This window comes from Nerophis ophidion, linkage group LG08, assembly GCF_033978795.1.
Source record: "Nerophis ophidion isolate RoL-2023_Sa linkage group LG08, RoL_Noph_v1.0, whole genome shotgun sequence".
NCBI classification, from domain to species: domain Eukaryota; kingdom Metazoa; phylum Chordata; class Actinopteri; order Syngnathiformes; family Syngnathidae; genus Nerophis; species Nerophis ophidion.
The window spans coordinates 66136191-66162826 of record NC_084618.1 but is presented as its reverse complement, the minus strand read 5'-3'; the positions used below and the strand labels follow the sequence as shown (position 1 = coordinate 66162826).

The 26636-nt window shown below is 40.5% G+C and overlaps 2 protein-coding genes across 3 annotated transcripts in view; one reads left to right on the top strand and one right to left on the bottom strand.

Annotated features, from left to right (window-relative positions):
- The window catches only part of atxn2l (ataxin 2-like), a 21319-nt gene extending 6856 nt beyond the window's left edge, over positions 1-14463 (top strand). For both annotated transcript variants that reach the window (XM_061909453.1, XM_061909455.1), the window contains exons 6-23: positions 2340-2461; positions 2592-2683; positions 2767-3003; positions 5844-6292; positions 6365-6451; positions 6531-6644; positions 6796-6876; positions 7950-8011; positions 8170-8477; positions 8542-8611; positions 9146-9280; positions 9435-9498; positions 9993-10177; positions 10248-10389; positions 10453-10562; positions 10649-10828; positions 13634-13805; positions 13886-14463. In XM_061909453.1, coding sequence (XP_061765437.1) covers positions 2340-2461; positions 2592-2683; positions 2767-3003; positions 5844-6292; positions 6365-6451; positions 6531-6644; positions 6796-6876; positions 7950-8011; positions 8170-8477; positions 8542-8611; positions 9146-9280; positions 9435-9498; positions 9993-10177; positions 10248-10389; positions 10453-10562; positions 10649-10828; positions 13634-13805; positions 13886-13935 — 2660 coding nt within the window. In that variant the 3' untranslated portion in view covers positions 13936-14463. The remainder of the gene's footprint in view (positions 1-2339; positions 2462-2591; positions 2684-2766; positions 3004-5843; positions 6293-6364; positions 6452-6530; positions 6645-6795; positions 6877-7949; positions 8012-8169; positions 8478-8541; positions 8612-9145; positions 9281-9434; positions 9499-9992; positions 10178-10247; positions 10390-10452; positions 10563-10648; positions 10829-13633; positions 13806-13885) is intronic.
- Positions 14438-26636, bottom strand: adprh (ADP-ribosylarginine hydrolase). Its single transcript, XM_061909456.1, has 8 exons — positions 26347-26636; positions 25886-26000; positions 25710-25818; positions 25317-25415; positions 25115-25220; positions 17792-18058; positions 17421-17635; positions 14438-14942 (listed from the first exon to the last, which is right to left on the bottom strand). The coding sequence occupies exons 1-8, from the start codon at positions 26352-26354 to the stop codon at positions 14794-14796; spliced, it is 1068 nt and encodes a 355-aa protein (XP_061765440.1). The 5' UTR covers positions 26355-26636; the 3' UTR covers positions 14438-14793.

The following is a 26636-nucleotide window of genomic DNA, read 5'->3' as shown; positions in this document are numbered from 1 at the left end:
GATACAGAATTAGAGATTTAAACTCCACAATCTGGGTCAACGTTTTTCCATTTACCAAAGCAATGGTGAGAAGCACTGATTTATACAAGGAATCAAAGAATATAGATAATGTACCATTTAAAAATGTTTCGTAAATGTTAACTTTAAATAGGTCTTGTAGTATTAAGTACACCACTGATACATTATTTACTGCTGAATGAGGTTTGTGATGACAAGCAAAATAACAAAAAAAACTTTGGGAGAAGAAAAAAAATGTTCTCTTTACCACCTCCCCAATATGTTTTGTAAGAGAAGCTTACAAGCTACAGACTTTAGCGTGGGTTACCTGTACTGTGGCACCTCCATTAAACAGTCAGTCAAAGATTTTCGCAGCATAAACAAATGACTGGTTTGGGATGATTTGGATTAGGTGTGTGTGTGAGGAGGCTGGATTAAATCAAAAGTCAGAAAATTCACTTTGGTATAACTTAAAAAACGTAACGAAACAAACAATAAATTTAGCAGCACAAACGATTGGGACATGCCTAGGTAAATAATAACTAGTCCTAGTTTTTTAACAATATATTTTTAAAATATCACTAAAACCAGTAAAAATGTATTCAATGTGAAATACATGCCAGATACAAAATGAACTGGGCAAATATGAATGTTATCTGCATTACATCCAAATTATGTTTGATGCTTTCAACCCGTAATCACCTTCTTTTTTTTAGACAATCATTCTGTCTGCACTCCTCTGTTTTTCACAACTTTGTGCAGATACAGCAGTACAATAAACATTTGTTCTCTTGTTTGCTCAATTCTGACAGCCTAAAATCTAACGCTCCTTTCACGGACAATATATTGTTGCACTTTCCCCCATGAAGGCTTGATATGAAAAGCATTGCTCCTTCTTCAAAAATACAATTCGATGGTGAATCCAAAAAATGGCAGTTTTGATGTTTTTCAATATTTTTTCCAATTAGTTTACAATAGAAAGGCTTGTGGTGTTTTTAGTTGGTTTAACCATTTTGTTTTCCAAAGTGGAAGATTAGTAAATCATATACTTACGTCTTTTTTAGGGTCTGTATAGCTTTTTAGTACATGTTATATCTAAGGGCAAACACTTAAACAAAAAGTGTGATTCAAAAATAATTATTAAAAAAATTTTTTTTTACTTCTAATCAACTTTGTAGGTGCTTGGGATGTAACAATATCCAAATGTCAAGGTAAAATATTATAACGGTATTAAAGCCACGGTATTGTTATGTGTCCCAAACAAAAGATCTAAAAATGACATTGTGTGTAAAATAAAGTAGCAGGAAACTTTAGGATAATGTGTCTGTGTTAAGACGTAAATGGGAAGTATGTGTAATGTATAAATGTGTTTTTTTTTAATATAATTACATTCTACAATATAATTTATTGAATTTTGTTGTATATTTTTAAATTCAGTAACTAGGGACTGCAGATGGAAATTAGTTATTTAGCTATAATCTGGTGCAGAACTAATGTCTTTCAACTTTTACTTTGGGAAGCAGTGTTTTCCACAGTGGACATTTTTATCTGTTTTTAAAATGCTGTTTCTCAGAAAAGTTAACTAACAATTTTAATTTTAATCATACAAATACATCTCAAACTGATGTTTGGCTTTGTGGTTTTGCTGGCTGGGTATTTCCCGCAGTGTAAATAATTTTTTTTTTTTTTGGGTGAGTTTCCTCTGTGCTATTAGGGCTGGATGACTATGGCAAAGAATAATAATCAGGATTATTCATTAATTTGTAAACATGAGTATTTATTACACCAACAAAACTCAATTTTAAAGATAGTTTAAATAACCTAGATAGAAATTAGTAACAAATAAACCCCACGTAAAATAATAACAGTAATTTTAAATAATAGCAATATAAAAAAAAACTCAATTTACTTTTCCAATTTTAAATGTTTTTCATTCGGGTTTTTTACCTTTTACACTTATATTACCACCATAGTGTTTTTTTGTGGAAAACAAAATGTTATCAACTGTTTGTTAATTAAATGCAAACATCCTCACATTTATTGGTGTAATACATCTTTGGGCAATTTTGACCAGTATTTTTAGTCTAAGTACAATACATATGTAAATGTATTAATAAGCGCTGTAAGTACATCATTGATTGGCCTTAGTGTGTGAATGTTGTCTATCGGTGTTGGCTCTGCAATGAGGTAAAAACTTGCCCAGGGTGCACCCCGCCTTGTGGGATGGAGCTTTGACCAGGCAGCATATGTTAACAAGGATTAAAAGTACACATGCAACCGGACAATTGTCTACTCCATGTGAACAAAACAAATGTTGTGAAGTTGTATTTATTTATATGCAGATACCTTCACCGACACCGCCATCAGCTCCACTCGTGTCAATGGGGAGCACAAAGAAAAGGTGTTGCAGAGATGGGAGGGTGGAGATAGCAATGGCGATAGTTATAATCTGGATGCTGACACAGTGAGTTCTTTACACCTCAAATGAAGCACAGTCTTTGAGTGTATGCAATTTAAAAAGTAGATTTCATTGTGCTTTCACCTCCTGTTGATTGACCACATTCTTCATCTTTCCAATATTGTTTCTCTTTTAGTCAAATGGTTGGGATGCCAACGAGATGTTCCGTTACAATGAAGAGAAATATGGAATCACATCAACATATGATTCCAGTCTTTCCATGTATACGTACGTTTTTCATTCAGTCTTTTTGCTGTTTGTCATGTACAATGAATAGTTTTTTTACCTCCTCTATTTTATTCTTTTATCAGTGTGCCCCTGGAAAGGGGCAACTCCGAAATGTACCGTCAGCGAGAGGCACGCGCTGCTCGCCTGGCCAGCGAGATTGAGTCCAGCCCGCAGTATCGCCACAGAGCCAATCTGGAAAACGACGAAGGCAAAAGCGAAGAGGACAAGTACAGCGCCGTGTTGCGCGACGGCCCTGATCGAGAGAGGGGCCGTGAGAGCCCTCGCGAACGTGAAAGGGGCCGAGACAGCCCTGGAGCCAGGTTAGATGTATGAATGGTTTTCGGCCACATTTTCATTCAGTGAGCAGTTACCTTTTTAATTTTAGAAACACTTCTTTGTACATGTAACTCGGGATTGGTGATATGGCCTAAAATCTATACCGCAATATATTTTGTAGCTTCCTGAAATAATGATATCTAATGCATTTTATTTGGTATTTAAATGATTATAGAACCATTTCAAAACAGGTTACAAAGGCTCTTAATATAACTGCTGGTATATAAGCTAAGATATTGCGCCATGTACGGTTAAATTGTATTGCCAAAACTATCAAATATACTTTCTAATTCACTGTTAATATCTAGTTTCTATTATAACATGGTTCTGTAAAAATGAAATAAACTCTTCTTCATCTGTCCTTTCAATATTTTACATTAGCTTTGTGCGATACTACAAATTTTGATCCAATTTTATTTATTTAGCCTTTATTTAACCAGGTAAAATCCCATTGAGGTCAAATATATCTTTTCCAAGGGAGACATGGCTAAGAGGGCAACAGGAAGGTTACATTAAAAACAGTAAACAACACATAAAACATCAAATGTACAACATTAAAACTTGCTCACACAACAAATGTGCATACAGACAAGGTGGACTGCAATCCTTTCACAGAAGCTTTAAACTCATTTAATGTAACAAGGGTTGGAAGTTGAATATTCGATTGTAGGTTATTCCAAGCCTTGGTGCTGAAAACCTAAATGCTTTCTTGCCCAGTTCAGTCCCTACTTTGGGGACGACAAATTGCAGAACATTCATTGAACAAAGAGTGTGACTTCCTTGGAGGGCTGGGCGATATTGCCTTTTTTTAATATCGCAATATTTTTAGGCCATATCACGATATATATTACGATATTTTGCCTTGGCCTTGAATGAACACTTGATGCATATAATCACAGCAGTATGATGATTCTATAGTGTCTATATTAAAACATTCTTCTTCATACTGCATTAATATATGCTACTTTTAAACTTTCATGCAGAGAGGGAAATCACAACTAAGTCAATTGACCAAAAGTGTATTTATTAAAATTAAGCAATGGCACAAACATTTAAGTCATTTCCAAAACATAAAGCGCAAGATTGTCAGAGACATTTTAATTGTCAAATAAAAATGAGCTGCATAATAGGAAATCAAATAGTATTTGTCCTTCTCTATGTGGTATGTTACTAAGGTTATGAAATTCTCTTCATTCTCTGGGGGGTGACTTTTCAAATGATGCTACATATTAGCAGTAATGCTACTTTTTATTGCAACGCTTTCCCCCACACACTTGACAAATTACGGTTGTCTGTTCGACATATTCCCACTTGAAGCCGAACCACCGCCAGACGATCAAAACACTGCTGTTTTTATTGGGAATTTAGTCTTCCTTCATTTGTTAACAGATTCGCACCTTCTTTCTCTCGTACGGCTACGTTAGCAGCTAACATTAGCCACGCCGCCACCTCTCTGCCCTGCGAGGGCGTGTATGTGACGTGACAATGTGTGACGTATGTAAGAATGTGCGACTGCTTGTCTGTGAGAAGGAAAGAGCGAGGAGAGCCTGAAGTGTACGCCCGCAGGTAAAAGTCCTGCGTGAGAACGTATACTCGAATGTTACGATATAGTCATTTTCTGTATCGCACAGAGACAAACCCGCAATATATCGTATATATCGATATATCCCCAGCCCTACTTCCTTGTTTTTTTGTTAAAAGACAAGACAGATAAGATGGAGTGATACCCAGAATGGTCTTGTAGATGAACACATACCAATGATTGAGGCGTCAAGCACATAAAAGACCAAGTAGTTACAAGGGCAGTGTTGGTCATACCAATGCTGATACTTCAAATTCTCTAAATCATTGAATGATTAAATTTTTGATCACATTTATAGTCAAACAAAAGTACAGAATGGTGGTGTAACAATAAGAATTAAATATTTGAATAATTTCTCACTATTGGCTCTGATTTAAATTGTTTGGTTTTTGCCCTGAAAGCCTCCTTTGTCCCCTGGACTTCATTCCTCAGTTTGTAAACAGTCACAAAAAAGGACAAACAATATTTTAGATGACTAAATATCAATCTAACCACTGTGGTATAGACTTGATACTATACCACTTAGTATCACTAGAATGATGGAGAACAGTGGTCCCCAACCACCGGGCTCGATTGTTACCGGGCGGCCGAATAATTTTTTATTAATTTATTTTTTTAAATTATTTTTCCTTATTAAATCAACATAGAAATACAAAATACACTTACAATAAGTGCACGAACCCAAAAAACCTCCCTTTTTCATGACAAAAAAAAAAAATCCTCCATCCCGCCGGGCCGCGGGACAAATTATCAAGCGTTGACCAATCCGCAGCTACAAAAAGGTTGAGGACCACTGATGTAGATACTTGTAATAAATGTAGTTTATTTGCCACTATGGAGATGAGGATTACTAAATTGCTTTGCACTTTTGGCGGTACATTAGCCGTTACCAAGATGCTGCATTGAGTTGATGTTATATTGTGATTAATTATCACAATATAACAATAGTATTAAAAACTCTATTGCTGAGCAAATGTAAATAATTTATATCTTATATCATCTGTGTTGTGCAACCCTACAGGCAACTCAGTTGTACACTATTAAAAATACAAACGTCTACATATTGTATGTATTGTGACTGTGTTCATCAAAGCATTATAACCATGTTATGTATGTCCTTTGTTCCTCTAAGTGTGTCACACACATCAATCATCATTAATCAATGAAAACTCAATCAAGGGAAAGTTTTACTTGCAGATGGACTGATTGCATCTTCGTACTTTGTGATGTATTTGTGTTCAGGGAGGGCAAGTACATTCCTTTACCTCAGCGTCAAAGAGAGATGAACCGAGACCGGGAGCGAGCTGAGAGGGGCCCCGGTGGCCCTCCGCCTCACAGTCGTCTTAGCGGGGGTTACCGCTCCACTCCTCCATCATCATCCTCATCCCCTAGACCACCACTGCCCTCTGTAAGCGGTCCCCAGTCTGGTGTATCCCCCTCAGAGAGAAGCAGCCCTCTATCGGGCCGAGGCGGGGCATACGCTCCCCACCACCCACAGGGAAGCCCTAGCCCGGGCCCCAGTTCTGGACCAGCCAGTCCCTACACACCCGCCTCTCCAGGGGTAGCCCCCAACTCTACAACCTCCCTTTCTACCACCCCGACCAGCCCTCCTGCCCCCCATGGACATTCAGTCCCACATTCCCACTCACTGCCACACTCCCTGTCAGAGGTTTCTAGACCAGTCAATGGAGGTAACTTAATGTCAGCATGTCACTTCATGTCAATTATGGAACGCTAAAGAATGTATTTTTGATGTCTTTCAGTATCTACCAGAACGTCTCCCAAAGCTCAAAGACCTCCACAGTCTAGCAGAACAGTCCGCACTCCCAACTCACACGCCCAGTCCACTGGTACCTTCCATTTTCTCTCACTACCTGCTTTTCAAGAAGCTTTTTATTCTTATTCCAGATCTCCATTTTATCCTTGCAGCCACTCGCTCGCCTAAATCAGGCTCTTCCCAGGACACGCCTTATTTGGACACGTCATCCGTCTCCTCTCCTGGCCAGAAGACAACGGGCCCCGCCCCCCTCTTCCCAGTGGATGGTACTTACTCTCCACCTTCTCATCTTCTGTTCCCGATGTCTAATTAAAGTGAAAATAGAAATGAAAAGTTCAACTTGTCCGTAATGATACAAAACTTCATCTGCCAAATGAAGCGCCGCAACTGATTAGTTTTTCTGTGTTTTTCCGCCAGTGAATGAAATCCTTTGCGCTGCAGCAAAAGAGCGCTCAGCTGAGAGCCCCAGCAGCATGGAGGAGTGCAAGAGCAATAAAGGTAAGACTGGGCGATATGGCTGAAAACTATCACAATATTAGTTTTTTTTATATTGGTCAGTATCTATAATTATTGAATTTTTTATATTGATCAGGAGAAACATGTATTAAATGTAAACTTTTTTTTGTTTAAATGTAACTTACCTCTGATTAATTGCCTCAGTTATCAAGGCAAAAAATAAATACATTGTCAACACAACCTTGGAAAACACTCAATGTAAACAAAATTGTAAAACAACAAACACTTAACAATGACCTCTTAAATTAAGGTGCAAAAATAAGGAATATGTAAAAAATGTACAAAAAATAAAAGTAAATGTTTAAAGTGTGAAAATGTAAACAAAGAAGCTAGAGAAGAACATTTATTATTAGGTATTATATATCGAAATGGTATGCAGTAATAATTATTGAAATATTACTGGACCTAATGATTATTTTAAATTAGCACATTTGTTATTTTTGTGTTATTTATTTTATTTGTACAGTCTTGCACCTGATGTTTCCGTACATCCAAGTAGGGAAAAGACAAGGGTTGAAAAGAAAAGATTAGTACGGCAAAAGTCTGCGTTTTTTTGTTGTTTTTTTTTAAATCCTAAAAACTCAAGGTGACTTTTTCTGTTTTAACCACACTTTTTCTACTCTCTGCAGCACTCATTTTTAATTTTTTTTCCGACTCCAAGCAGAGGATTGATAGCGAGACAGCAAGATGGCGCAACTAAACTGAATAGTTTACTGTTATGCAATTGGCTGTTTAGCATGACCCTCCCATTGCTCACTGACCACTTCCTGTTTAGTTTGCTTACCAGATGCCTTTGTTTATGCAACTACCATGCTTAGTTTTTTCCTGACCAAGCAAAACACATACCCATCTATATATATCTTGAACGTTTTATCAAGCAAATTTTATTTCATTATATCAAATACATGTCCGTCTCGATATATATTGATATTGTTTTATCTGCCCAGCCCTACATTAAAGGCACAAAAATTGCAAATACAAACATACACTTTGTGTATATTTTTGCAGTGGAAACCCATTTTTTATTATGCTCTCTTGTCTCGTTCCTTCATTAGCTCCTTCAGTTCAACAGAGGTCACAAATTGAAGAGCTACGGAAATTTGGCAAAGAATTCAGGGTAAGAGTTTACTTGTCTGTCTACTAAGTGTGAAATTGGAAAACTGAGCCAATTAGACAATATTAAATTGTCGCTGCTGGATATTAAGAAAAATATTTCATATCGTCGTGGTTGTGATGGCTGGTCCTTCACTAAAGTTGAGACCACTTGTCTTCCAGCTCCAGCCTAGTGGAGGCAGATCCAGCTCTCCGAGTTCCCCCGCAGCGGCGACTCCGCCCGCGATCAGCGAGTTGTCACCGGGCGGTGCCATCAAACCTTCCGACTCTCACGCTGCTTCTGACCCCAAAGCACAGCCTGCCCCACCCAGCCCTTCACAGGCTTCATCGCTCGCAACCGACGAATCCTCCAAGGACGCCGCGGGACCTGCTTCGGACAGGCAGTCACCAGCTGTCCCTCAACCAGCAAGGACCCCGGGAAGTGAGGACGGCAGGTCTGACGCGGGCGAGCGCACGGAGGGTGTGGCAGAGTAAGTTTTTTATATTCAATGTTTTGTGGTCAATTTGTGATAACGTCTTTCTATGTTCTTTCAGCCAAGTGAAGAAATCCACCTTAAACCCCAACGCTAAAGAATTCAATCCAATCAAACCTCCGATTCCGATGGTAAGCCTTCTAAAGATTCTTAAACTGTAATCGTACATTAATACACAAACATTTAAGACAAACAGAATCTGAAATTTAACTCAAATACTAAGTTACCTTGCTAAAATATTCATATTTACCTCACTTCCTGTGCCACATCACGCTAAACTGCCGTCATAAGCAAAGGTAGCAAGTGGTACTTTTTGAGTAAAATATCATTAGTAATAATATATAAACTTGCCAAAGACTTAGATTTAGACAGACTTTAATGATCCACAAGGGAAATTGTTCCACACAGTAGCTCAGTTACAATGATGGAAAGGACAATGCAGGTATAGATTAAATATAGCGATATAAAATATAACATATATATGTATACGTAATATTTACATAATATATGTACAGTATATTACATATACTGATATATTATGTCCATATCATATATATAACAATTACCATGTACAATATTACAGTATATGTGACAGCTGCAGCATATAAGACCAGTCAAACATGTAAGGCACTTTTGTCATGCTATTTTGTGTAATTTTTCTCCAGACAAAACCCAACACGGCGCCTACTCCACCCAGACCCACTCCTCCCAGCCCTGTGGTCCTTCAGCACCCGGGTGGGCAGGGTCCCATCTACAACGCCCCTTACCTGTCTTATGTGTCGCAGATCCACTCGGTCCAGGTACATAAATAAACGAGGAAAATGTTTTTATCTTTGTTTTTCTCCATTTGTAAATGCAGTGAATAAAATTAAGTCTCTCATAGTTTATTTAGTGCAACAACAAAAATGACATAACACATCACAAGTGCTCTTTGTGCTAATTGGTTTTCTGCAGACTCCACAATTGTACCAGTACACCATGTCTGCAGTAGGCCAGGGTAAATTCTCCAGGACCAAAGGTAATACACAAAATATGTCTGAATCACTCTTGTTTGAGGTTGACTTACCACATTTTCCACAAAGGAGACAGAGCTTTTGTGAATATCAAAGCTGCTACATCCCTCCAGACTTGTAAATCATTAATAACACACTTCTTTGGGCTGGCTTTTTACACAAGCTGAGTTAGATAATATGTATGGACATTTTATGTCAAATTCATACTACCTTTTTTTGTTTTGTTTACTATTTTTATGCATATTCCTTATTTTCTTCCATTTGTAGGGTTTTTGTTATTTATGCGTAGTAATAATTTTAATTTTTTACCATTTTCTTAATTGGTTTGGTTAGTTGTGTTTTGTATGTAGAATGTGCTGTACTTACTGTAATACTTATTATAATTAAAAAAAAAAAATCTTTTACCTTTTTGTTTTTAATTTGTACATCACTTGGGGCAGTAGTGGCTGTTTTAAAACTGCCATATAAATAAATAAACCTTGACATTTTTTGTTACAAGGTTCTGTAGTGGCGCAACGCTCCGACCACGGAGCGTCGGCCCCCCCTATGCTTCAAGCTGCAGCCTCGGCAGCCGGCGCCCCCCTGGTTGCGTCGCCCTACCCTCAGTCCTACCTCCAGTACAACCCACAGCAGTATGGTCAGCAGCAGGTCATCCAGGCCATGACACCTTACCCCGGACAGATGGTAAGCACAACTATTCACATGCATCTAAATGTAAGAACATGACATTCTAACCTTCACTTCCTACTTTCAGCCCATGTACTCCATGCTGCAAGGTGGAGCGAGGATGATAGGTCAAGGTGGAGGTCCCCACCCACAAGCCCTTGGACCTCCAGGAGGCCCCCAGTTTCCTACACAGGGCGATGGACCCCAGGGGCCACAGCAGGGCATCTATGGTGAGGAATGCAGACGTCCTAAACTCTACCGGAAAACATGAAAATGACGTCCTGTCTCTGCAGCGCCACAGTCCTTCTCCCACCACTCGGGAGCAGTACATCAACCCCAGCCATCCAGTACCCCAACAGGCAACCAGCCCCCACCCCAGCATGCTGCACCCAGTCCTGGACAGGTGAGATGACCCTGCCTGTGTATAAATACATTGTCTGAGTCTCCAGTCCAATGTAGACCAAATAATAATCTGATCTCTGCTTTCAGAATGCTCAATCAGGCCCACAACCCCAGTCCTTGTACCACTCAGGTCCACTGTCTGCCCCCACCCCTCCTAACATGCCGCCAGGCCATACGTCTCCACAAGGCTCCTACCCCATCCAAGGCTACAGCATCCACAGCCACCAGGGAATCCCACCCTCCTACCCCCTGGGGCAGCTAGCACAGGTGAGAATTTACTTTCTCTGATATATATATTTTTTCTACTTGAGGTCTAATATAATACTTTTATTATGTCCTACTGGGTACACACCATTTTGTGTCTGTCGCTTTAATGTTGTCCACACTTGAGTGCGACAAAGTGTCTCCTGGTGCGCTTTATCCACCACAGTCAAACTCATTATGTTGACAACTTGTCTTTGTCCACCCACCATGTTCTTCTTTTTACATACGCTTAAGTCAGCCCTTCTCAAATTGTGGGACGGGCCACCCTTGGGGGGCGCGGTCTGATGCCAGGAGATGCATATTACCTCAGAAAACACACTTTTTTTGCAGTACCAGAATATGTTGATGCATAACGGTGGAACAGGGGTTAGTGCATCTGCTACACAATATGAAGGTCCTGGGTTTAATCCTGGGCTTGGGATCTTCCTGTGTGGAGTTTGAATGTTCTCCCCGTGACTGCATGGGTTCCCTCTGGGTACTCCGGCTTCCTCCCACCTCCAAAGACATCCACCGGGTGATAGGTTGATTGGCAACACTAAATTGGCCCTAGTGTGTGAATGTTGTCTGTCTGTCTGTGTTGGCCCTGCGATGAGTTGGTGACTTGTTCAAGGTGTACACCGCCTCCCGCCCAATTGTAGCTGACCCGAAAGGGGTAAGCGGTAAAAAATGAATAAATGGATATGTAGCACTTGGCTTCACTGTAACCACGGAGGGAGACGAGGAAAGGCCGGTGTGTTGTTTCCTTGAATGTTATAAGCTAACAATGTGATGCAGAGGTATATACATAACAATTTTATAGACATGTTATACTATTTATAATCACGGTGGAACGTGGAGTGGGGGCACAAAATATTCTTCCTACAGTGGGCGTAACAGCAAATACTTGGGAAACACTGGTTTAAGTCAGTGTCAACATACTTAGGCTAAAGCTTTTGTCAACATAAAATTCGACAGCCAAAAGGGGTCATTTCTATAAGCAGTCGATCGGCATTGTTGCTAAGCCAGCCACATAATTTGTGCCTCGGTACACAGCATAAAAACTAAGTACACCGTTACTTCCTGTTAATAGCACAGTGAACTTCAAAATGAAGGCACGGCAGTTCTAACCTGTATTATTGCTGGGTTGCAATCACATGACATCTTGGAGAGCATGACGCCTACGGTCTGTAGGTGGTGGTCAGCATTCCAACATGGCTACCGAACAAGAGAGACGCGTAAGTTAAAATACCAATGATTGTCACACACACACACACACTAGGTGTGGTGAAATTTGTCCTCTGCATTTAACCCATCCCCTTGATCACCCCCTGGGAAGTGAGGGGACAGTGGGCAGCAGCGGTGCTGCGCCCAGGAATCATTTATGGTGATTTAACCCCCAATTCCAATCCTTGATGCTGAGTGCCAAGCAGGGAGGCAAGGGGTCCCATTTTTTTTTATAGTCTTTGGTATGACTCGGCCGGGGTTTGAACTCACAACCTACTGATCTCAGGGCGGACACTCTAACCACTAGGCCACTGAGTTGGTAAGCGGGTATCCGACTATTACGAGAGTTTAAAACCAAATGTTTAGGCCACATACCACTAGAAAATATCCAACAGTGACGGCTCGGTTGGTAGAGTGGCCGTGCCTGCAATTTGACAGTTCCAGGTTCGATCCCTGCTTCCACCATCCTAGTCACTGCTGTTGTGTCCTTTGGCAAGACACTTTACCCACCTGCTCCCAGTGCCACCCACACTGGTATACATGTAACTTAGATAAAGGGGTTGACTATGTAAAGCCCTTTGAGTCACTAGAGTAAAGCGCTATATAAATCCATCCATCCATTTTCTACCGCTTATTCCCTTTGGGCTTGCGGGGGGCGCTGGTGCCTATCTCCGCTACAATCGGGCGGAAGGCGGGGTACACCCTGGACAAGTCGCCACCTCATCGCAGGGCCAACACAGATAGACAACATTCACACACTAGGACCATTTAGTGTTGCCAATCAACCTATCCCCAGGTGCATGTCTTTGGAGGTGGGAGGAAGCCGGAGTATCCGGGGAGAACCCACGCATTCACGGGGAGAACATGCAAAATCCACACGGAAAGATCCTGAGCCCGGGATTGAACCCTGACTACTCAGGACCTTTGTATTCTGAGGCAGACGCACTAACCCCTCTGCCACCGTGAAGCCCCTATATAAATATAGTTGATAAAATAATTTTGTTTTTTAATAATCATTTTGTTTTGTCGACAACCATTTATGTTAACCACAGTCGTGCAGTCCAAGGGGCGGATTTAAACAGGTTTCTCTGTACTTAAAGGTATTTGGCAATGCCTGCTTTTATTATTTAAAAAAAAAAAACGTTCTACACCTCTGAGGCGTTGGGCGTGGATATCATTTTATCTTGTCGGACCAGACAGAGAGCCACGTCTTAGCTAATGATGTGGATTTTTTCAGGTTGTTGTTTGTGACATGGACATACTTTTAAGGGCATTGGTGAAGGTCTTGTTGAGATTCACCACAGTCGTACTGGCGTTTTTTAGGCCCCACTGTGCCATGTTTGTGCCGGTTTTGCATAATCCTGCACGTGGGGGCGTAGACCGTCTGCTGGACAGGATTAAAAAGTTTGGGATGAGTTTCATTCATTCGCTCATCTGTCCTTGATTTAATCATGTCATGAAAACCCACAACTACAAAAGCATTTAGCGTGCCTCAAACAAGTGATGGAGATAAGATTTTTTTCTCACGTTTGTTGCTCACTAACAGACCTTGCGTACACATTCTGACCACCATGCAAGCCAATAGTGCATAACAATGTGTTGCAGGCACATGTACAAGGAGCCATGTCGGGTCCCCACCATTCAGGGAGCCACGGTCAGCCCCAGCTGGTGATGCTTCAGCCTCCCCCTCAACAGGGGCCGGGTTCAGTGCCCCAGCACCCACAGCATGGACCACAGCAAGGAACACACCAACACTTTTACATCGGACATCCACAAGGTAGAAAAAAATACTTGAACTGTCAAATGGAATGTAAAAAAAATATATTACCCACTTTTCTTTTCCGTTGCTGCTCATAGCAATGCAGGTCCAGACACACCCTGCCTCCTTCCATCCACCTGGAAATTAAGTTTTCCGGACCCGCCCTCCTAAATGTTCCCAGGAATGAGCGCCGATATCCCCACTGAAGTAACTGAACGTATATGACAGAAAAAGTGCAGCGGGGGGAGGACAAAGTCTCATAGCACCTTAATCTTCTTCTGCTGTTATTGTTCATGGGCCCAGAAGAAAAGGACCTTTTTATAAGACAAGCGGAAAAAGACTGCAGAACAACAATCCTTCACTTCTCTTCAACTTCTTTCTTTTCTCTGAGGCGTGAGGCACCTCGCCAACTTGGACCAGTCAAGAGGACAAATCAGTGAGGGAAACATTGCTAGCAAAGTGTTTGTTGACAGAAAGACAGCTCTGACGCATGACCGGAGGGATTTGAAAAGCTGAGTGGGGTTTTAACAAATCACTTTTTTTAACTCGCCCCTGTAGTTAAAGGTCACCCTTCTTCTCTTCTTTAGTCAAATAAAATTAAAAAAATGGACAAGACAAAAAAAAACATTAAAAACATAATGACCAAAAAATAAAGTTTTCAACTTAACTACAACAATGTTGTTTTAGTTTATTTTGTTTGCAGCGACTGCAGGAAGACTAATGATTTACTCACGATTCATATGTCACATCTTTACATTCTAATTTGCTTCAATTGGTTCCACTGTAAAACAATTCTGCAGTTATTTCAAACGGCCACTAGGGGGCCCACTTGACACAGTAGCTTTTATGTGACATGTGACATTTGTCCTTGTGGATCCTCTGTGGGTCAGTGGGACATTGTGGCCCCTTCAGGCAAATACAGTGTGTATGTGTGTAACACGCCACTGCACCCACTCATCCAATGACAACATGTGGCCTGCTTTCACATGCATGTTGGGACACCACCTCAGTGTGAGAGCGAGTAGAGCATTTCGCCACTGTGCCTCAGTCGATCCTTGTACTCCAGATTGCTGTAGTTGCCTTCAGGGACCCCTTGGGTGCCGTACAGAAGACCCCAGCAGCAGCAGGCGATAACAGCAGTGCTGCCACTGACCCCTGGGAAAATAAGAAAATGCTTTCAACCATGCAAGTATTCTCTAGTAAATGTGATCAGCACAGGAGGATCAATTTATGTGGCTATACTTTATTGTGTCCAGTGTCTAATATGAAAGTACGCCCTCTAGTGGCTATGAGTAGGATAGCACATCACTGTCTGACGGGGTGTCCACCACAAGGCGCATACTGAAAAGTCAAAGCATGTATATTTAGTAAAGATACATTCTATAGCAGCTATATATTAGAAAATCAAATATCAGCTTTGCGCCATAGGAGTTAGCATTTAGTATCACACTTCATGCTTTCTCTCATTGTATTTTTGTGTAAATTTTTACTACTTCCTAATTATTTTTGTCTGTTTTTCATTTCGACAACATGCTTTCGGCCAAAGAAAACCCCAAGCTGCGCACCCACACTTTGGACACCCCTGATCTATGACTTACTGTGCATTGTGAAAGTATCCATAATGACGTACCGTCACATTTTATGTGACTATGTAAAGTATCCATAATGACGTACCGTCACATTTTATGTGACTATGTCAATAATACTGTACCACAGTGGTTCTGACTTTCTTTTTTTTTTTTTTTTTAACCAAGTACCACCTCCGAAAATAAACTTTGCTCTTTAATCACAAACAATGAAATACAGTAGCATAGTAGGCCTAAGTATTAATTAAAAACAAGGACAAGGTTTTACTTAGGTATCGGTACATTTAAACATTTTGACCACTGTAACAATAAACACAGTTTGCACAATAACATTGTTTAAATATAGGAAAATAAAACTACTTTGATCAAGTGATTATCTGTTGTACCACTAAATGGAGCCTGAGTACCACTACAGTTTGAAAATCACTGCTGTATCAGACATATACTGTACCATATCAGAAGTCTTCAACAGGGTTGTGGGGTTTTTTTAATGACTTAATATTCCCCAATTTTTCCACATATTTAAATATTTATATCTACACATTAACATTAATCCGACACATCGTGGTGTAGTTTAGAAATGAGAGTGGCATGGCCACCCTTAAAACATGATATATTATTGTATTCAAGTTAGCATTTAAGACGGCTAGCGATTAACACCCTAAATGTCAGCTTGTGATTAACGCGCAAGTTTCCAGCTAGCTATGAGTGGCGCTATATTGTATTATTTAACCATCTTAGTATTGTACAATAACAGTTTAGTTTAAAGGCCTACTGAAACCCACTATTACCGACCACGCAGTCTGATAGTTTATATAGCAATGATGAAATATTAACATTGCAACACATGGCAATACGGCCTTTTTAGTTTACTAAATTGCAAATTTAAATTTCCCAGGAGCTTCTTGTTGAAAACGTTGCGGAATGATGTGTACGTGTGACATCACGGACTGTTAGGAAATATTAGCGCTGCACACACACACAGCTAAAAGTTGTCTGCTTTAACCGCATAATTACACAGTATTTTCGACATCTGTGTTGCTGAATATTTTGCAATTTGTTTAATTAATAATGGAGAAGTCAAAGTAGAAAGATGGAGTTGGGAAGCTTTAGCCTTTAGCCAGACAAACACACGGTGATTCCTTGTTTAAAATTCCTGCAGGTTAAACTTTACTATGGATCAGAGCGGTCAAGCGAACATGGATCCTGACCAAATGTCAACCAGGTGTTTTCTGTGAGAAAATTGTGGTAAAAAGTCGCCTCTTACCGGAGATCAGCTGAGCTTGTGCCGTCCATACAGCTGCCGTCGACTTCCATCAGACACTGGCCTCAAGACACCCGTGGACACACACGTCCAACTATCAGGTACTATTTAACTCACTAAAACACTAGCAACACAATAGAAAGATAAGGGATTTCTCAGAATTATCCTAGTAAATGTGTCTAAAAACATCTGAATCCATCCCAATGCAATTGCGTTATTTTTTTTTTAAACTAGATTTATTTTTATTTTTTTTCTAGTCCGTCGCTATCAATATCCTCAAACACAAATCTTTCATCCGCGTTCAAATTAATGGGGAAGTTGTCGTTTTCTCTGACCGAATAGCTCTTTTTGTTGGAGGCTCCCATTAAAACAATGTGAGGATATGAGGAGCCCTCAACAGGTGACGTCATCGTCTGCGACCCTCCGGTAAAGGCAGGGCTTTTCTATTAGCGACTAAAAGTTGCGAACTTTATCGTGGATGTTCTCTACTAAATCCTTTCAGCAAAAATATGGCAAAATCGCGAAATGATCAAGTATGACACATAGAATGGACCTGCTATCCCCGTTTAAATAAGAACATCTCATTTCAGTAGGCCTTTAAAACACAAAGCAGAATTTTTGACAGATGTATGAGTGGGGGTCCGCTACATCTCTCTTATCTGTTAGGGGGGAAACTTTGAAGACCCCTAATGGCTGCGAGACACATAACTACGACATCACAGCAACCTTAGAAAACATCATGAAGTATGAAGGAAAATGTACAAAGACAATTCAAACTCCAACCTCCATGAAAGCCCGCCCTGCTCATCAGCTCCTCCCAGTTTGATCCCGCCCCCAGCAGGGCGTCCAAGGCAATCATGGGCGCGTCGTGACCGCTACGGCCCGCCCATCCCGCCAGGCTGAAACCCTTGTAGGCCTCGTCGCGCTCGGCCGGCCCGAACAAAGAGGGCCAAAGCGCGGGGCCCAGGCCATTGGAGAGGCCCCTGGTGTCCAGGTACCTGCAGAAGACATGAGCAAGTTGTTTGTTTGCAGCGAAGGACAGAGCTGGGTGTTGTCAGTCGGCACGCGTTAGCCGTGACTAACGAGGCTCGGAGAAGCTGCTGATGAAGGAGAAGTGGAGATGAACACAAGGTGACATAACGAGTCGTTCGTACCACTGCCACTTGTCACAGAAGAAAGCCCAGTCTCTCTCCGCCTCCTCCACAGCAAAGCCTCGCCCCTGAACAAAGTTCCTTGCGATTGGACAGGCCTCGTTGATCAGACCCAAGCCCCAAGTGGTGATTGGCCGGCGCTGGACGGCGTACGCGGCGAAAAGTGCTGAGGCCACAGCTCCCAGGAAACCCGTGGGGTGAGGGTGGGTCATTCTGCCCGTCTCCACGGCAACCGCCACCAAGGACAACAGCTGGTCAGGCTTTGGATACCTGGAGAGGATGGACGTCGTTATCGGTCTGCACTCTGAAATAAAGGAAACGTTCAGTTCCAAGGTCAAACTGTAACACCAGGACACAAAAACTATCCACTGGAAATCATCTACTCTTTCTTTTGGAAAATGTCAGCTTTCACTCAACTTTCTGTGTGTGTGCAGTTTGTCTCGACAGTGACAATAAAATGGAGGAAAACTGCCAGGTTGACTTTGTGGCCCAAATGTGGTGTTAGTGACATTTGCACTGAGCAGCAACACTCAAGAAAGGTGGGAAGGGACAAATAATAACAGAAGATGTCCTCAGCATATTTGATATAGTAAAAATCCTTAATAAAAATAAATGTAGATTCCTAATGTAGCCTTAGCTTGACACTCCTCTACTTTCTCCTGCTCCGCTTGCTGCGGCAACGACAAAACAAAAACTCCAGACGTTCCTCTTCTTTTGTATTGTTTACTTGTGAACTTAATAATTCAAAACGGAAAACAATCACGATGTGGGAACTAATGAATGACAAAATAAAGAGAGTTTGTTACAGTAAAAGTTAGAAAAAGTAAGAGTGACGTCAAAAAACGGTGTGGCTAGATTCCACCGCACCTGACTGCAATTACCCAAAACACCTTGCGTCCAAAAACCACCTGACCACACAGATCCTTCCGCCATACATACAATTAAAACAGTTACGTCATCAAATTATTTTGACAGATGTAATAATTACAAATAAAGTTAGCTTTATATAATTACTCTAAGTATTCAATACATAAATGTTCTTATCATGCAAATAAAGTAAATAGTCCCCTTTTGGCTGAGTAAACATAATACCTTCCATAAAATGAGAATTAACTTAAACAGCATTTAGGCTCCTGCAATATACATTATAATTCCAGTAATAAAATATAAATATTTTAAATCATTTGAAAAATCCACAATATTCATAATATAAATTAATAAATAATGTACTAGTTTCATGTTGTTTTACTTCACACAATGCACATGGAATAAGATTCAATACCATAATATACAAGACATAAAATACAAATAAAGAAAAACATTTAAATAAATTAAAAGTTCCAAACAATGTTTTATGTATTAACATAATGTTGTATTATTTATTCGACAATGCAGATGCAAATGCTTTTATTCTAAAATATTTAACTTGGCATTATTCGTGTAGTCTCTTTTTATAGATTTACTTTTTTGATTTGGTTTTACTTTACTGTAAGGATGTTCCGATCAGGATTTTATGCTGCCAATTCCGATACCGATCAGCCACAAATGAGATCGGCTGATACCATTCCCCATCATAGGTTTTTGATTGATTGATTGAAACTTTTATTAGTAGAATGCACAGTTCAGTACATATTCCGTACAATTAAACCACTAAATGGTAACTCCCGAATAGGTTTTTCAACTTGTTTAAGTCGGGGTCCACGTTAATCAATTCATGGTATCAATTGCAAATATTGCAGTTTATTTTCGGTGGGTGCTATTGACAGTTGAACAATATCAACATAATGTTTATCCTTATTTTCTTTTATTAACCACAGTTGTGTGAGCAGAACAAAGCCAATAGTACACAATAACTAACCAAAAGAAAAAACTATTATCTCTTACTCATTTCTGTTTTTGCTCTCAACGTCCTCCACTGTCCAGAGAACTACTGCCTAAGTTTATAAACATTGACAAAAACAACAACGATTTTGAGAAAATAAAAATCTGGACCAAGTCACTCTGGTATTGATCATATACTGATATTACCCTTGGTATGGACACCACCAATTTCTAGATCGATCAAGTCCTCCTTTTACATGTTGTGTACTGACTGTGACAATGCTGACACACTAAAAGTTGTATTACATTATAAACATAATAAAGGGTTCTTTGTTTTTTAATATCTGCTTACATTCTGCTGTAAAATTATTAAACTTTACTGAGCCTTTATTTCTTGGTGTTGTTTCAAAACGGCTTGCTCTGAAGGTCTAAAACAGTGGTTCTTAACCTTGTTGGAGGTATCGAACCCCACCGGTTTTATATGCGCATTCACCAAACCCTACTCTAGTAAAACATGTTTTATTTTTTTCAAATTCAAGACAAAGTTATGTTTTTTACTGGTGCACAAAGAGAACTGTGCATGAACATCACCTTGTTCAAAGAACAAAACCAACACAGTACATGAACTCACAGCAACTTACACACCTGCAAATCAGTGTGATTTCTGCTGTTGTCGTATTCATAATACGCCGTTAGGGAGAATTTTTAATTTACACGATTAGTCGGGTGTGTCTTGACTTCCGCGACGGAGGCTACACTGAACCCCTAGGGTTCGATCGAGCCCAGGTTAAGAACCACTGGTCTAACGCGTTAAGCCACGTTTACCAGTGATAAATCGGCTTCCCCCATCCATTTTTTACCACTTTACCCACTCGGGGTCGCAGAATGCAGTTCATTTTGTAGTAATGGGGGGGATTTTTATTAGCTTAGTGGAGCCGTTCCACACTGTGTATGGACCCACATCATTAGCTGCTAGCCGCTTGTCAGTTGAGGGACTACAAATAAAAACAGTGCAAGCCAGAGGCAATCAGTTTGTGATCAGCATTAAGAAGGCCTTATTCGGCAATGGCGATCACATATCTTTTCACAAAAAGTGGACGATAATGATCGGCTCTTCCCTACTTGTTTTAGTGTTGTTTATTTCTCTTATTTGAATCACTACTTTCATTGTTTGTATTTGAACTGCGAGACTTAAAGCTGAAGTACTTGAATCTTGTGTCAACAGACAGAATTCTTCTGTAATTCCAGAGATACATTTTTTATATTCATCGATATCGATAGCTATTGATATTTTTTAATATCATGCCATTTCTAACTTACCAAATGTGGCATTTATCAGTGATGACGATGTCTGGTAGGATGAGTGCAGCTAAGGTGATACAATAAATGCAGTTAATTTGAAGGTAGTTTCAGTTTCGAGACACTAGATGGCAGTAGTGTATAAGCTATTGAAAGCTACACAAAGTACTTTGGGAAGCAACTAATTATGTTGCTGCACTGTCTGCATTAAAACCAACAAAACTAAAGACACGTTTCTGTGACATATCAAGATTTCGCAGTTTCTTGCTCCATGCAGAAAATGGAAGACGGCGCAACCAATCTTGGTAGTTGATACTGGTAAGTGATTGGCTGTTAGCGTTTCCCTCCAATGGCTCAGTGACACTTCCTGTTTCCTGAGTTCCATGCCTTCATAATTTCGTGTTTCTTCTGAGCAAAAAATGTAAATATATATCGAATGTTTTATCGAACGCAACTTATATTGATATTGATTATGTGTCTATAGTGATACATAATGATATCGCTAATTAATTAATAATTATTTTTTTAGCAGTATATTAGACTAGAGTACCAATGATTGTCACACACACACCAGGTGTGGCGAAATTATTTTCTGCATTGGACCCATCAACCTTGGTCACCCCCTGGGAGGTGAGGGGAGCAGTGGTTAGCAGCGGTGGCCGCGCCCGGGAATTATTTTTGGTGATTTAACCCCCAATTTTGCAGTAACAGCAAGCGCAGGTATTGCAATCTTTCCAGGTGGGTGTTCGGCAGCCATGCTTTACTGCAAACAAGTCCGCACAATGCACGCGCTGCATTATGTATCGCGTCAGCCAATGAGCAGGCTTCTTTGTGCAACCCTTTGAGACACTCGTGATTTTGGGCTATATACAGTCAAGAAAATAAGTAATTGAACACCCTGCTAGTTTGCAAGTTCTCCCACTTAGAAATCATGGAGGGGTCTGAAATTTTCCCGGTAGGTGCATGTCCACTGTATGAGCGATAACCTAAAAAGAAAAATCCAGAAATCACAATCAATTATTTTTTAACAATTTATTCGTGTGATACAGCTAAAAATAAGTATTAGAACACCTGTCTATCAGCTAGAATTCTGACCCTAAAAGACCTGTTAGTCCGCCTTTAAAAGTCCTCCTCCACTCCACTGTATTACCCTGAATCAGATGGACCTGTGTGAGGTTGTTAGCTGCATAAAAACACCAGTCCACCCCATAAAATCAGTAAGACCCAAACATTCAGCATGACTAAGAGCAAAGAGCTGTCCAAAGACACCAGAGAAAAATTGTACAACTCCACAAGGATGGAAAGGGCTACGGAAACATTTCCAAGCAGCTGGGTGAAAAAAGGTCCACTGTTGGAGCAATCATTAGAAAATGGAAGAAGCTAAACATGACAGTCAATCTCAATGGGAGTGGATTCCCATGCAAGATATCACCTCGTGGGGTCTCATTGATGCTAAGAAAGGTGAAGAATCAGCCCAGGTCTACACAGCAGGACTTGGTAAATGACCTGAAAAGAGCCGGGACCACTTTTTGCATGGTCACTGTTGGTAATACACTAAGACGTCATGGTTTGAAATCATGCATGGCACGGAAGATTCCTCTGCTTAAACCAGCACATGTTAAGGCCCGTCTTAAGTTTGCCAATGACCATTTGGATGATCCAGAGGAGTCATGGGAAAAAGTTTTGTGGACAGAAGAGACCAAAATTGACCTTTTTGGTCATAATTCCACTATGCGTGTTTGGAGGAAGAAGAATGATGCGTACCATCCCAAGAACACCAACCCTACTGTAAAGCGAAGGGGTGGTAGCATCATGCTTTGGGGGTGTTTTTCTGCTCATGGGACAGGGCGACTGCACTGTATTAAGGGGAGGATGACTGCAGCCATGTATTGTGAGATTTTGGCCAAAAACCTCCTTCCCTCAGTCAGATCATTGAAGATGAGTCGTGGCTGGATCTTCCAACATGACAATGACCAGAGGTGGGTAGTAACGCGCTACATTTACTCCGTTACATCTACTTGAGTAACTTTTGGGATAAATTGTACTACTAACAGTAGTTTTTATGCAACATACTTTTACTTGAGTATATTTATAAAGAAGAAACGCTACTTTTACTCCGCTCCATTTATCTACAATCAGCTGGTTACTCGCTACTTTTTTTTATCGATCTGTTAATGCACGTTTTGTTTGTTTTGATTTTGTCAGACACGCATTCAAAGTGGGAACTACGCATGCCTGCGTTTCACCAATCAAATGCAGTCACTGATGACGTTGGACCAATCAAACAAAACCAGGCGGTCACGTGACCATCACACGTCGAATCCAACCTAGAAAAGTTGAAAAACTCATTGGGGTGTTACCATTTAGTGGTCAATTGTGCAGAATATATACTGTACTGTGCAATCTACTAATAAAAGTTTCAATCAATGAATCAAAAGTGTAAAGGAAAAAAGACACTTTTTATTTCAACCGTACTTCCCGTCACAAGCTTAAAGACTGATCGCACAGTTCCTGTCTTCACAATAAAAGCGCCGCTCCATCGCGCCTGCGCTAACAAAATAAGAGTCTCCGAAAGCCAGCGCAAACAAGCGAGCAAGCTATGGAGTTTGCCGCCAATGTATTTCTTGTAAAGTGTATAAAAACGAATATGGAAGCTGGACAAATAAGATGCCAAAAACCAACGACTTTCATGTGGTATTAGACAGAAAAGAGGAACTTTTTTTCTCCTCCATTTGAAAATGTGGACATTATCAGCACTATACTGTCTGATTCCAATAGATCACCTCGACTTGGTCATTTATTAAGTAATGATTAACGTTGAAAAACGTATTGGGGTGTTACCATTTAGTGGTCAATTTAGTGGTCAATTGTAGGGAATATGTACTGTACTGTGCAATCTACTAATACAAGTTTCAATCAATCAATCAATAAATGCCTACTGAGCCTATGGTGCTGTTAAGTTATTGTGGCTCAATTTGCCTTAATTTTTTTATTTTAATGTATTATTATTCAATATATATCATTGTTTTAGTTGTTTAAGAGATATTCCTGGCTATGAATTTGCTCATTGCTATTTTTATGTTTTTGTGCATTATCTGTTGCCGTAATTATTAAACGAACAGGTTACTCATCAGTTACTCAGTACTTGAGTAGTTTTTTCACAACATACTTTTTACTTTTACTCAAGTAAATATTTGGATGACTACTCCTTACTTTTATTTGAGTAATAAATCTCTGAAGTAACAGTACTCTTACTTGAGTACAATTTCTGGCTACTCTACCCACCTCTGAAAATGACCCAAAACACACAGCCAGGAAAACCAAGAAGTGGCTTTGAAAGAACCATATCAAGGTTCTATAGTGGCCTAGCCAGTCTCCAGACCTAAATCCAATTGAAAATCTTTGGATGGAGCTGAAAGTCTGTGTTACTCAGCGACAGCCCAGAAACCTGACTGATCTAGAGAAGATCTGTGTGGAGGAGTGGGCCAAAATCCGTCCTGCAGTCTGTGCAAACTTGGTGAATAACAACAGGAAACGTTTGACCTCTTTAATTGCAAACAAAGGCTACTCCACCAAATATTAATGTTGGTGTTCAAATACTTATTTTCAGCTATATCACACTAATATTTAAAAAAAAAAATCATAGATTGTGATTTCTGGATTTTTCTTTTTAGGTTATCTCTCATACAGTGGACATCCACCTACTGTGAAAAATTCAGACCCCTCCATGATTTCTAATTGGGAGAACTTGCAAAATAGCAGGGTGTTCAAATACTTATTTTCTTCACTGTAAGTAAACATTGATTGATTGATTGATTGATTCTTCCTGGGCTCTGCTCACCACTCCTTTTCTCTAAATCCTGTGGTTGACCGCCACAAATTGACTAAAAGACTTAATTATAAGGCACAAACAGCTTGCAGACGTACTATTTTTTCAGAAATGACTACTGTTACGATATACTATGATGCTAATATTATCTATTGTTTTAGTTAAAGAATAGAATTTAGCTTAAGTTCTTTAAGTGGCAATTTTACTATTTGCTTTTATAATGTTGTGCAGCGCCTTGGAAGCCGTCTTTGTTTATAAAATGCTATAGAAATAAAGTGAATTTATCGTAATACTGTTAATAAAATACAGCAAAAATAAATGTAAAAAAATCCACATTTTTAAATATGATTGATTTTTGGTTTTATTACTGTTCCTACCTGAGTCCAATGCACATGGATCTCATGGCGGCTCCACAGCCTGTGCCCTCTGGGTTGTATGGAACTCTGTAGCCTCCCTCCTCACCAAGCCTCAGCTGGGACACTCCTTCAAGGGGTTCAAGATAACATTTTTTTTTTTGCATTGCAACCCAGGAGGCACTGGTTCTCTCTGGTTCTATAAAGTGTACTCAGCTGGTCTTACCCAGGATGCTGGAAGGTCCCGGTTTCCTCCCTTCCATGTCTTTCATGCCCTCCACGTAGCGAGCAGCTACTTCTTGCAGGAGCTCTTCCCCCGGCTTCCCTGCGAGCGAGACAGCCGACATCAGCCTTTGTCAGTGTTAACATTTTAAAACCACGTTACCGTGCTGTTAGGTCTTCTTGTTTGTCTTATCTTCGAAAAGGTCAAGCTCCGCTCTCTCACTGGCGCGGCGCTCTAACAACGCCACAAAGGCCGGAAATTAGATTTAACCTTCAGCCTTGATGAAGAGGGTGGCGTGTGTGTGCAAGGAGGAGGTCTCATCAGGACCACACAGGCGATCACATCCCTCAAATCAAGACGGCAAAACAAGAGAAAGGAGGAAAATTCGGAGCTCACCGGTGGCGAGGCCCTCAGCCGTGGCGAGATGGAGGACGGTGTCGTCGCTGACTGGCCAATCAGGAAGCTCGACTTTGATGTTCTTCAACCCGCCGAGCTCCTCAAGCTCCTATGACAACATAACTTAACCAAAGTGATCCACAAAAAAAAACAGCATACCTGTTCCTGTAACTTACTTTATGAATGGCGGGTCCTGATTGGTTGTCCTCCCACAACTGCTTCCTGTAACCTAAAGCGTCACCTGCAGCACTCAGCAACATGGCCGCCTTGTAGTGCTCCACTGTTGCAGTTCTGCCAGCACAAAATGCATGATCAATTACTACTTTACATTTTTTTAATTATATAAATATTTAGCACAATTAGTTACCTTATTTTTTTTTTTACATTATATTGTTTTTATTTAAAATGCTATTAATGAAGTTGTGGTTCACTGTCCCATATTTCAACCGTCATGATGAGATAATCCCAATATACTATATTAGAAAATGGCCCCTCAATGTGATGCAGTGCACTTAAATTCATCATTGCAAATAACTATTTGGGACATTCCCATCTCCAACTTGGACTACAAAATTCCCAAAATGTTAAACATTAAGCTGGTGGAGCGTTTCACCTACAAGTACAACCACGGTCTCACCGGTTCATTGCTGCGATCTACCCCGGCGATGAGAGCTCCCAAGGCGGCCAGACGCGGTAGTTGATGTCGAGGCTTAAAGCGGGGCTCCGTCCTACTGTTGGGCCGCTGAAGTAGCGACTCGGTCCGGGCTAATGAATTAGCATTTAACGCGCTAGCTTCTCCTTTCGTCCCCGGAATAAACGACCAAGACTCTTCGGAAGAGTTGCAGTCTAAAAAAAGATTAAAAGTGGGGGCGAAGCAGATTTAAAGGCCAAAGTTACAAACGCCAAAGGTGGGAGAATCAATCCAAG

Bases quoted from the DNA above. Each gene is read 5' to 3' on its own strand.
- adprh (XM_061909456.1), bottom strand. The intron at 25,416-25,709 runs GTGAGCTCCGAA...TCTCGCTCGCAG, and splicing joins GGCTGAGGGCCTCGCCACCG to GGAAGCCGGGGGAAGAGCTC. The intron at 25,221-25,316 runs GTAAGACCAGCT...AACCCCTTGAAG, and splicing joins GGGACCTTCCAGCATCCTGG to GAGTGTCCCAGCTGAGGCTT.